At 40.8% G+C, this 12,925-nt stretch overlaps 1 protein-coding gene across 1 annotated transcript; it reads right to left on the bottom strand.

The window, feature by feature from the left end:
- Positions 1-7,721: 7,721 nt before the first annotated feature.
- Positions 7,722-12,862, bottom strand: LOC311105548 (serine--tRNA ligase, mitochondrial-like). The gene is made up of 16 exons (XM_084147724.1): positions 12,569-12,862; positions 12,162-12,257; positions 12,018-12,047; positions 11,772-11,912; positions 11,545-11,599; positions 11,380-11,443; positions 10,317-10,422; positions 9,947-9,994; positions 9,602-9,710; positions 9,397-9,442; positions 9,188-9,275; positions 8,956-9,068; positions 8,635-8,728; positions 8,383-8,475; positions 8,192-8,257; positions 7,722-8,062 (listed from the first exon to the last, which is right to left on the bottom strand). Exons 1-16 carry the CDS (start codon positions 12,836-12,838, stop codon positions 7,922-7,924), a joined length of 1,560 nt encoding a protein of 519 aa, XP_084003850.1. The 5' UTR covers positions 12,839-12,862; the 3' UTR covers positions 7,722-7,921.
- Between the last annotated feature and the right edge of the window lie 63 nt (positions 12,863-12,925).

The raw sequence follows: 12,925 nt of genomic DNA, 5'->3' as shown, positions 1-12,925 counted from the left end.
TTGATTTTCTGGATTTTTTTTCTAATTTTGTCTGTCATAGTTGACGTGTACCTATGATGAAAATTACAGGCCTCTCTCATCTTTTTAAGTGGGAGAACATGCACAATTGGTGGCTGACTAAATACTTTTTTTCCCCACTGTAGTGGCTATATCCAGGAAAGCCAAAGTTCCAACAGCTGGGCCTAAAATTGTGTATACAGTTTTTTACAATCACTTTGGCACTAATTTCAGAACCTTGACGTCATTTTTCAAAACTCTAGACACAAAACTCAAAACGGTCATCACTTGTAACACAGGCTGTCCAATGTTCAAAACATTGCATTGTGCATTCATTTCTTTAAAGAAATCTTGCACTGGTTCAAAAAACTAATTTATTGTGAAATACCAATGAAACGTTAATTTAGATCACCCACACACAAGCAACCGATAGTTTCACTGTGTCATTGTACGTACAATCATTAAATATTGTAGTACAAAATAGGTGATACATGTTTCATTATGGTACTACATGTAAATACATCCCTGTAAAAGTACTGCAGTAGTAGAGAGAATACTACAGACACAGTGGAATCATTGAACAAAATCTGAAATATATTGATGAAAAACAATACAGTACTGTAAAACATCAAGTGCAGTGTTCCTCAACTTGCTTGCTTGTACTGTAAAAAGCAAAGCATAGGAGTGATTACTGTACTTCTACATTTTCATCAACTCTGTCTTGTGGATTTGGCCACAGGTTCTCATCTACATCACAATGGATGTTTTCATTAGCCAAACATCTTGGAAAAAACCTTTGGCCATGGTGAATCCAGGCCTGACACTGGTCTGCCGTGATGTCATTGCATGCGTCATCCATGGCCTGGAGAAGAGTGACTTGTTCATGAGGGCGCCTATCATAAACCTTCCATCTCCATGTGGAGAAAAATTCCTCAATCGGGTTAAGGAAAGGAGAGTATGGGGGTAAATACAGGGTGGTAAATTGTGCATGGGCCTGAAACCATGCTTGCACCATATGAGCATGGTGGAACCTGACATTATCCCACACAATGACATAGGTCACGCCATCAGCTCTACAGACCTGATCGAGCTCATCAAGGAAGGTTACAAGGAGACCATAGAAACGGTGTCTGATAAAGAATGATGATGAAATATTACATCCATAGATAATGTAGTCTAATTGGTTCATGCTCCACGCTAATTGGTGACAATGAATCTCGTTACTTTGAAACTTTCATGATCTAAACATGGAATATTGTTTGTCTGTTTCCATACAACTATGCATTAAGAGCAATGCAACAGTTACTTATCATTTTGAGCAGTTGTATCAATTGATAGTTGGATAATTGTAATGAAATGAATAGACACTCATCTGAAATGTAATGTGTGAATTGCCTTTTGAAATAGTAGTACTTTGATTTTAAGTTGTGTCATATTGAACAGGTGATTTTTGTTAAATGAACAAATGATCTTAGTTTTATGTGTATTGTATCCAAGCAATTGAAAAAAGTGTTAGAGTTTTGAAAAATTTGCATTTTGATCATTGGTTGTGAGTTTTGTGTCTAGAGTTTTGAAAAATGACGTCAAGGTTCTGAAATTAGTGCCAAAGTGATTGTAAAAAACTGTAAGAGATCATACAAAAGATTTTGCTGTGACTCTTATGTGGATAATGTTAAACATATTTGTTGGTCTGATGTGATTAATAAGGAGCATTCAGACGCTGTACTTTATGAATTTATGAAATCGATTCTTCCAATTATTGATAAATGTGAACCTGTTAAGAAATTGACTGTTAGAACTGTTAAGGCTCCATGGTTTGATGAGGAATTGAAAAACTGTATGGTTGAAAGAGTTGGTGCAAAATGAGTGGCAAATACGTCTGGCTTCACATCTGACTGGCTGACTTACTGCAAATTGAGAAATTATCTGACTAAACTCAACAAAAAGAAGAAGAAACTGTATTATGAAGACAAGATAAATTATATAAAGAATGTTGGAAAAAAACTTTGGAGTACTTTAAATGAAATTATGGGCAGAAAGACAAATCCAACTCAATCTTTCATCGAATCAGATTGCTTATTCATCACAAAACCATTTGATGTTGCCAATTATTTTAATGGTTATTTCATTGGCAAAGTGGGCAAACTTAGGCAGGAAATGCCAACAAAGCAACAGTGAGCCATCGTATTCATGCATAAAAAAAACTAATAATGAAAGAAAAGCATTGCTAGTTTGAATTTTGTAAAGTTAGTGTGGGAAAGGTGGAAAAATGATTGTTATCAAGCAATAATGACAATCCTCCTGGCATTGACAACTTATATAGATGGAAAGCTACTGAGGATGGTAGCTGACTCTATAGCGACTCCTATCCGTCATATCTTTAATCTGAGCCTAGAGGAAAGTGTTTGTCCTCAGGCCCGGAGGGAAGCCACAAGAGTGGTAAACCTGCCTTTACTGGTTCCAACAGCAGACCTATCAGCTTGCTGCCCAGCCCTGTCTCATATACTAGACATAACATAATAAATGTAAATCCGGGACACTCAAATTAGTATGATATGTTACGTTTGGTATGGTTACAAAGTTGAAAGTCACTGAGCTCTTCAGTAAGGCCATTCTACTGCCACCTCGATTTTACACACTGAAATATTGGCTGAAATAGCTGAATCCACTCATTTGAAGGGGTGTCCACATCCTTTTGTATATATAGTGTATTATTGACCGTAACCGGTTGCTGAAAAAACGTATGTGTTATGGCTTTTCCACCTCTGCCATATCTTGGATTCAGAGCTATCTATCTAATAGAATTCATAGGGTTTTCTTTCATGGAACCTTCTCTAATGTCAAACATGTAAAGTGTGGTGTAGGCCCTCTACTCTTTTCTATTTTTACCAATGACCTGCCACCGGCATTAAACAAAGCATTTGTGTCCATGTATGCTGATGATTCAACCATATAAGCATCAGCAACCACAGCTAATGAAGTCACTGAAACCCTTAACAAAGACTTGCAGTCAGTTTTGGAATGGGTGGCCGGCTGTGGTGAAAGTAAGGCGAAACGGTCCGGTACTGCATCCAGGTAAAATAAATAGTGAGGGTACGCCTACCGGTAAAACGTGAGCCTATCACAATTAATACAACATGACTAAAAAACTATAGGCTATTACACATTATTTAACATTATTGCATGTCAGCCCGCATGAAAGATTAGCGAATTAAATGGAAACCGGGTGGTGTACTCTCCAAATTGTGCTGTGGGTTTGAGCAGAACACTTAAGTTTTGTCAAGGCGCAGATGAGTGGCTGAGACCGAGGTGCGCGTGGACAACAGTGGATGCATCAATTCAGGCTACATGTGTAGGCCTAATTACAATCACAGAATTTCATTACACTACACGCAGGTGTTTTGTAACTGATGTCTCTTTCCATTCATCAAATTGCGGTTGCATAGCGCACTGTTTGGGTTTGCCTACAGGAGCGCCTTTGTTAAGTGATTGTTTGACAATCAGATGAAAACATCATGACTAGTTGTGTCCATAAGGCTTGGGGAGCTAAGCTTTCCCTAAAGTAAATGTAGTTACATTGCCAAAATTATATATCCTAATTAGTCTATACAGATTTTTTTTTTATCACTCAAAATAGGCTACTACATCAGAAAGCATGATTTGGCCATTAGCTTCTTTAAAAAAAAGCTGTGGATTGTTTTAAATTGCATAGCCTACAGTCTGAAGGGCCCGCAATTTGGGCCGCGCGCAAATACCAAATATATGACAGTTGCGACTGTCAGTGAAAAGCAGAGACCCAGCCAGGCATATCGCAATATTTAGAAATACAATCGTGGAAAAACTGTTTGGAAACCAAATGGCTATTGCTGTAAAGAGATGACAATGAAAAGACTCCAATCTGTCTTTTAGTTATCAAAATTAATAACTTAATTGAGCGAACGGTAGCCTATCTTATTGGCACCAGCGAAGAACATCGGCCATATCCCCGGTGAAGGTGCATATTCACTGTCTTTATCATTGGGTCACTGCCACTTTTGTTTGTTTTTGGACAATAATTTCCTCCTCCAGGTTAGATGGACGTCATATTGTATTTGTGTCTCCCCTTTTCGTAATTTTTGTGCCATTAAAAAAAATGTGCGCGCGGACTTGGGTGTCCCATACCGGTAAGAAATTAAATCTACTTTCACACCTGGTGGCCAGTAATAAACTGGTCCTGAACATCTCTAAAACTAAAAGCATTGTATTTGGTACAAATCTATGTTATAGACCTCAGCTGAATCTGGTAATAAATGGTGTGGCTGTTGAACAAGTTGAGGAGACTAAATTACTTGGTGTTACCTTAGATTGTAAACTATCATAGTCAAAACATATAGATTCAATGGTTGTAAAGATAATGAGAGGTCTGTCCATAATAAAGAAATGCTCTGCTTTTTTGACACCACACTCCACAAAGCAAGTCCTGCAGGCTCTAGTTTGATCTTATCTTGATTGTTGTCAAGTCATATGGTCAAGTGCTGTAAAGAAAGACCTAGTTAAGCTGCAGCTGGCCCAGAACAGAGCTGCACATCTTGCTATTCATTGTAATCAGAGGGCTAATATTAATACTATGCATGCCAGTCTCTCTTGTCTAAGAGTTGAGGAAAGACTAACTGCATCACTTCTTGTTTTTAAAAGAAAAATTAATGTGTTGGAAATACAAAATTGTTTGCATAGTGAACTTCCACAAAGAACTGACACACACACTTACCCCACCAGACATGCCACCAGGGGTCTTTTCACAGTCCCCAGGTCCAGAACAAATTCAAGGAAATGTACAGTATTATACTGAGTGCATGGAACTCCCTTCCATCTCAAATAGCGCAAGTGAACAGCAAACCTGTATGCACTCACTAACTGTAAGTTGCTCTGGATAAGAGCGTCTGCTAAATGACTAATATGTAAATGTAAAAAACAAATAAAGCAACACCTCATGGCACAACACCTCTCCCCCATGTGACCTACTTGTTGTGTGTATGTACTGACATGTATGTGTAACTGATATATGCACACACACTACATGTTTATGTTTTTAAATGTATGTAAATTGTAAAGTGTTTTGTCTTTTTTCGTCATGTGTCCGCAGTAAGACTAACTGTTGCCATTGGCGTCGGCTAATGGGGATCCTAATAAATCAAATCAAATCAAAAACCCATACACAGTGAGGTGATTGAACATTGCCAGGAAATAAAAAGAAAGTATTTGAATTGTTGGGCCTAAAAGTAGCAGTATCTATTTTTAAGGCCTTGACAGTCACATGCCAAGCAGCTAACAGGACAGGAAAGGATCTTATAATCCTCCCTCAACAAGGAAGTGGAAATCTCCATGTTATTAGTTCACAGCCTCACAGGGTGTCCAATGAATTTTACACAAGTGCTAAACGACTCTGAGTCACTGAACCCCTGACATATCTCATTAAGGGCACTGCCTTCTTCTCTGTATCAATAAAGCCAGTCCTGTGGTGCATGGATCAATTGGTTATTGATAATGGAGGTCAATGTTAGGCATTAATTCAAAGGCACGTGCTAGCAGCGGTTGTGTGGGGGAGAGTGCCTCTTCCTAAACTGTGACATAGGTCCTTTAAAGCTGCAATCACATGTTAATTGGCTTGGCAGGCCTGCCCTCACCCTCTGTATTCACAAGGCAATTCGCAAGGAGATTGGGATCTGTATGTTCACACACACACATGCACATAGGTGATTGTAACACCTCTACACCGTGCACTATACACAGAGCATTACCCTTAAGCTCAGTTATATTTTCATACAACACTGTTATATAATACTTGTATAGCCTACCCTCCCTTTCTCACAACATGACATTCGTACATTGCTCCTGTAAGTCGCTCTGGATAAGAGCGTCTGCTAAATGACTAAAATGTAAAATGTAAAAATGTACATCTTTACTCTCATAACACTCCCTGACAGGCCCTGACACTGATACAAAACTGCTCACATCAAACCATGGTCATTGGGTCAATATTTACATATTCAAACAGGACATGGTTGTAAAAGCGCGCTCATTATTAATAGGTTTAACAGTTACATGAGCGCACGTGCACTGTTTTCGTCACCTGTCGTGCGCGACAACATAATTCCTATTTAGGTTGGGTGATGTAGAAATACACTTGATTTATTACCTCATTCTTACATAAGGCTATTTCCAATACACACACACATGCGATAACAATCAATATGTAGACACAATCACAGGGGAAAATGCATAGCCTACCTAACGCGCTTTCTGGATAGGCTACCGACAGATTTAGTGACGACCGGACAAGGTGCGCTCTAAACAAATTCTGTAATAAGTAGATCTTGATCCTAAATCTTAAACACGAAGATATATCCTACCAATTTACCTTTTTGTACTTTTGTCCTTTTGGTTGAATTGTCGCACAATCCATTATCCCCTCCGGTTTATTTATAGGCTATATTATCAAAATCTAAACATGCTCTAAATAACATAAACATTCTGCATAACCGCAATCAATAGCCTACAATCACACATTTTGGCTAATGTCCCAAGCAAAGCTATAACTAAAATGCCTATCGGCTGTTAGAACAGGCAGGCTATGGACTCGGCTAACGCAAGCGTTATCTAACACTGGATACGCTCATACATTGATTGATCAGCAGCCTCACAAATGAATCCCTGATTTTCCTTACCTCCACAGAAGGTCCAAAGCAACGCCGTGAAAATAAAAACTCCCATAGGATCTGAATATAAAGGCCTTAAAGAAAAGGAAATCATCTTGAAATAATAATGCTGCGACCTTATTCTCAAGTCGAGCGAGCGAGGACTCGCTAAGGAGGAGCTGAGAGGCGCGTGTGCTTGGGCCAGTCGATGCAGGAGGACAGGTCGGGAGGATGATGCCCCGTCAAGGCGTAACAACTAACGCGGTGATAACGAGAGGATTGCTCGCTCCAAGCTGAGTTGACCACATCTGACCGGAGGTAACGCCAATTCTCTGGTGTTCAATCTCATGGCTCATCAGCAGATTTGTATTACAACACATAACCCGCCATGCTATAGGCATGCATGCTTTACGTGAAGAGGGGGAAGGGAGATACATTCGTTTTTATTTTGACAAGGAGTGTTCATTTCAATGATGTGTTATTATAGGAGTGTCTAGCACAATTAACACATTTAGAGTTGATGACATGTAATGTCCATGTAATGCTCAGCCTATTGGGCATAGCATTTTGTCCACATCTTTGCCTGTGTTTTCCGACTTTTGGATGGGGCACATTATACCTCTGGGCTTCATTACCAATTCTATAATTCTATTCTAATCAATTTCCCAGCATTAAGGATAGGAACGCAGTCATTACAGCAATGCAGCACTATTTGGTGCCTCTTCACTCAGTAATTCCAGTGTGCTAGCTAGTACTTCGAGGCAGTGGTTGTGAAGGACCCTGTGCTCTCTCCTGAATGATAAGCCTCTGACAGAGCAATCTGTTCAGCCACAGGCTCAGCACTGCAACTATGTGGGGCATAAACAGGGGCCCAATGAATAAAACCACCAGATCTGAAATACTTATTTGCCGTAATATGTTGTTTCTGAGTATATTTATATATAAAAGAGTCTAGATTTGTTAGAGCGGAACTGTGTTCTCTGAAAGTAGCCTACTGTGTGATTGCAGATCCGGAATTCTTTAACGATCAACATGAGTGGTGAGAAAATGACCTTTTTGTTTAATTTAATACTGTTTCATTCTTTTGCAGACAAAAACAGGACAGTTTATGATACAGTGTCATCATGACACACATTCACAAACAGTATGACATTAATATATTTACATGGCAGAGCTACACAAAATAAGTAAACAGCTAGATGGAAAAGGCTTCAGTTGTTCTCTTGATGTAAGTGTGTTGGTGCATGATGTCATCTGAGCTTTGGGACAGGGCGGGGCATGCGATTGGGCTGGTTTGGTCCGATGTATTTCAAAGGAATGTATTTAGGCTTTTCAATCACCTCCAACCCCAGGAAGGGCTGCAAGGCTCGCGGCACTAACACTGTCCCTTCCTGAAAATGAACATGTGAGTGAGATATAGAGTAACAAAGATACATTTCATGTTATCAGAGACACTTATTTTCATGATGGGTGAATATATTCATCAAAGTATTGGGAATACAGTAGGTGTTCTCTCTTACCTTGGTCTGATGAGTCTCCAGTATAGCAATGATAGTACGGGGAATAGCACATGCTGTGGCATTCACCTAGAGCAGGACGCAAATAATGGTGGTTATTATAACCTTCAAACACTTAGAAAATGGTTCATCTGTTTTTGTATACTGAAATACTGAATCTCACAACATAAAGAATGTACCCTTCCTGGTCTCACCGTATGAGCATAGTGTAGGCTACCATCCTCCCCCTCATATAGGATATTGAGGCGTCTGCTTTGGTAGTCTGTACAGTTAGATCCGCTGGAGATCTAATGCAAGCCAATGACGAAACAAAAACATCAAGCCTGGATAACAAAACCGACACCAGTGCTCTGACTTTGAGAGCAATAATGGGAAATTATTTTCAAACAAAAAAATCATCCATCCAGGATATGATTAACCAATCATAGTAGTACCATCATGCCTACCTCGCCATAGCTGTCCCTCCCTGGCATCCAGGCCTCAATATCGTACTTCCTGTGTGCTGGGCGACCTAGCTCCTGGGTGGGCATGTCCAGTACTCTACAGGTACAGAGAGCGCAGCGGTTGGAGGAACACTCTTGCTAGGGTTTAACGAATAAAATCAATACTGTGTGGGAGTATTTGCACAAACAATATATTTATATGTAAATATATGGCTATGGTGTGTACAAATGGCAAAATACACTGTACAGTTTGACTCAAAGCATAAGTTATGCATCTATCCAGCCACATTGAGTGTATGCAGAGAGCCAGAGAGGAGCACTGACCTATAGTGGAGCTCCAGGGAGGAGAAGATCTCCTTCTGCAGGGACAGGAACTCCTCCAGCATCTGAGAGCTCTCCTCCCCTGTCTCATCTGCAGTCACACCAAACATCTCCACCTGGACAGACACACCAGCAGAGGATGAGAACACAAGGGTACTTTAACACCATGCATCAAATATGGCGGACGACTTGGTCCTTGGTTGATTCTAAAAGATTTGGCTTTGTTTCCCGTTACCTTGCTGAAGTGATGTACTCTGTAAAGGCCCCAAGTCTCTCTGCCTGTGTCCGTCTCAGCCCTGTAACATGTGCTACTGCACACAGACCTACAATGGAAAAATCTGTCAATTTATCTCTAATAAAAACACATTTAGAGGGCACTTGTATATATGTTACACTGGGTTGTCTGCAAACCAAACCTACAGTATAAGAAATAAAGTGCCTCACCTGACAGGAAGGTCCTTCCAGTTAACAGCATGGTCCATAAAATAACCTAGAAGTTAAAAAGACACTTTCTTGTTACAGCGACAACGGCACACTAGTATATCACTACTAATCATGAAGGTTTTTCCATGGCCTGTCCATTCCCAACCACACAGGTGACCTTACCCCACGACCTCCCCATCACAGCCTAACTCATACATGGCCTCACCTGCTACGCCCACCTCCCCCGTGCCAGCCAGGTTGAGGTCAGGGAAGCAGGTGGGGTCCAGAGAGTACACCTGAGACCTGTGGGCATGGGGCTGCATTCCACAACCCTCCTGTATGTATGAGCGAGGAAGACGGAGATAGAGTGAGAGAGAGTCCAGAGAAAGAAAGAGAGAAAACATGTCAGTTTGGAGAAATGTTACTTGTGAAAACTGGCTCACTACTAGGTACACACATCACACCTTCATCTCTGAATGCTTCACTCTCTTTTTCCAGTTTGAATATTGTTATGCATGCATGTCTGCAGTGCATACTGTAGTGTAAATGAAGGATAGAATCAGATACTCACAAATACAGCCCCCTTCAGCATGTCTGGCACAACCATGGGTATAAACCCCTGAGAGATAAGGAAAAAAATGGATTTGCTTTCAAAGTAGGGAGACATATCTTCATCACGGCTACAGTTTTTATGATGTATATAGTGCTATTTCTATAGTTTTTTTATTTATTACAATTTTTATTATTTTATTTCACTTAGTCCTGCATGTTGGAGCTCAGAGCCTAAGATGTTCACTGTACCCTGCATTCACACCTGCAACCCTGTATATGTTACTATTAAACACTCAGAATCTGAATCTAAAATGATAATCACACATTTTGCAGATATATTCAGCCATTCTCCCTAATAACACAGTCAAACAGAGGGTATCTTTACACACCCGCTGCTGCAGTGTTTCCAGGGCGAAGTTCTGTAGAGCAGACTGGAGTCTGGCCCCTGCTCCCCTTAGATAGTATGACCTATGACCTGAGACATGGGCAAGACGCCTGCAGAGAGAAGATCAGAGTAAATCACAAGAGAGGGTGTAATGGGAATATTTAAGATGACTAAAGTTCATAATTAATTTAGACAATGTTTAGCATATTTTGAGTTTCTGTAATACACATGATATACAGTGTTCTATTTGTTACACTCAAGGTGCGGGTTGATGGTCACTAAGCTTGCAGCTGAATGTTATGAATTACTTGATACTGATTGATGACGTTAGACTGGAGGTACAAGGACACTGATTATTATTGTATTCTGTGAAACAGTGTGATTCTGTAGCACCTGACAAAGTCTCAGCCTTTTGTTTTGACTTCCTACAAGCCTCTCAGGCTGGTGTTTACAGAACAGTTGTCTGCTGATTAGGATATAAGGACCTTCTCAGAGCAGGCCAGTTAGACATTTTGTCTGCTTCTGTGCTGGAGATGTCTACCTCCTGCAACTTGTAATAAACCGGATAGATTTTTTTATTGACTTTACCAACGACTGCTCTCCTTTTTGTTCACCTGGAAATTAAGTAAAAAAAGAAAAAAATAGAAAAGATTGTTAATCTGAAAACCTAACAAAGACCCTGGCCACCTGCTGTATACATTTTTTTTATTCTAGACGAAGAAAGAACTCATGCAATATTAAGCACCCATTTACTAATGACAAGCCCAAGGCTACATATTGTTAACAACACCAGAGGATAACGCTGGTGAGCCCCTGTTGTTTGGCTGCACTGTTGATGAAGTTTATTTATGTGTTGGCCTTTGGGACTGGAGGATCAACTGATCAGAATGAACAGAGTGAGGGGGTATTGAGAGGAACAATGAGAGAGAGAGAGAAAGAAGAAAATGAGATATAAAGAGAAACGTATGAAAGAGTAAGCAGAGTGACATGAAGAGAGAGGGAAATGGAGAGAGAGAGGAGGAAGAGAGAACGAAAGCCAGACAGGATACCAGACCAGTGTGTCTAACCTCTGTCTGATAAGACCAAGCTCCTCCCCGATCTCTAGGTGTCCCCTGGGTTTGAAGTCAAACTCTGATGAAAAAGGTCAGAGACAACTGCATATCAAATACTGCCCTACTGTGTACGTCTATGAGATCATGAGGACATGTAATTGTATTGTTCCGCCTCCTCACCTGGTTTCTGTCCAACCAGCTCCACCACTCTCGCTTGGCTCTCATCTCCAATTGGCTGAAAGAGGGAGATGGTAAGTTTGAAAATCAAACTGTAGTTCCAAACTATAGATTTTTTCAGGTATGCAAAAAATGTCTTCCTATAGTTGAAGGTCTCTATGCATAGGTCGCTCTCAGAATGATTCTCTAACAGATTTTTGCCTCACACCTGTGTGTGTGTGTATTCTCACCACATCGGGGTGTGTGGTGTTGGGTAGCCTCAGGGCTCGGCCGTAGTGCTCCTCCTCCAGCTCACTCTCTCGGGGGTAAAGCCGGCTCAGCCGGTGGCGGATCTCTCGACCCTCCTTCGTAGCCTCCTTGAACTCAGGAATCTGAAGAAGATAAGGGACTACTTACTCCACAAGGGTATTCTTTCTGTTCAGCCTTGATGTTAAGTGAAAATACCATAAGGCCACAGCAGGCAAGGCCGAACTTACATTAGCTAGGGCTTTCTTGTCATTCTGATCCTGTGAAGAGAAGGGAAATGTTGATCACAATAATCCCACAAAATAATATCTCATCATAACATGAAAACAATGTTTCGAAGCACATGTATTATCATTGTCAATATATTAACTGACCACAAGAGTCCGAACTCTGTGACTGATCACTTTCTTTTGCTCCTCCAGCTGTGAGATTTCCTTGCGCACCACCTCAAGTTGCTGCCAAACACACACCTGCAACACACACTTACATCAGAAACACACTCCTGACGTAAGCCTACACAATATATATATAAGGCCAGGCAATGTGCTTCATACAAATACAGTAGGCTACACTGCCACATCCAGGGAGGCTGTATTCATCTGCATGTACTTCAAGGCAAATGACAGATACAGCACATGAAAGCACAGAGGCAATCTCTCTTGCACATCAAATACACTTCAATGACTCGATGGTCAAGAGAGCACGCAAAGTGCATGTAACTAAAGTTACATCTACAATATTCAACATGGTGTGGTGAGATGGGATATACAGAAAAGCTTACAATCTCCCTGACATCTGCTCCCCGTAGATCCCCTTTCCGAGTCTCCACATTGGCAATGACTTTGTCAGTGTCCTCGCACACAAGTCTCATGTCCAAGTCTGGCTTGTCACTGTAGCCCTCGCGGACATGTTCGTACAGACTACTTCGCACCTCATGTGTGGCGCGGCTCGGGGTAAATACTTTCGTTCCCTGCCTTGCAAAGTGCCTTGAAACCGGTTTTAAGACATTCAATGCACCAAGCCGGACAACCATGCCAATGCAAGTCGCCATGTTTCAAAGCGGAAGTAGGTCTGTAAATAGAGGCGGAACCGAATAAGACAACCAATTAAATTACTGGACCTGAAAATGTTCTGAACA

This window comes from Coregonus lavaretus (assembly GCF_964263955.1).
Source record: "Coregonus lavaretus genome assembly, chromosome: 30".
Lineage (NCBI taxonomy): Eukaryota > Metazoa > Chordata > Actinopteri > Salmoniformes > Salmonidae > Coregonus > Coregonus lavaretus.
This window is presented reverse-complemented; position numbering and strand designations above follow the sequence as displayed.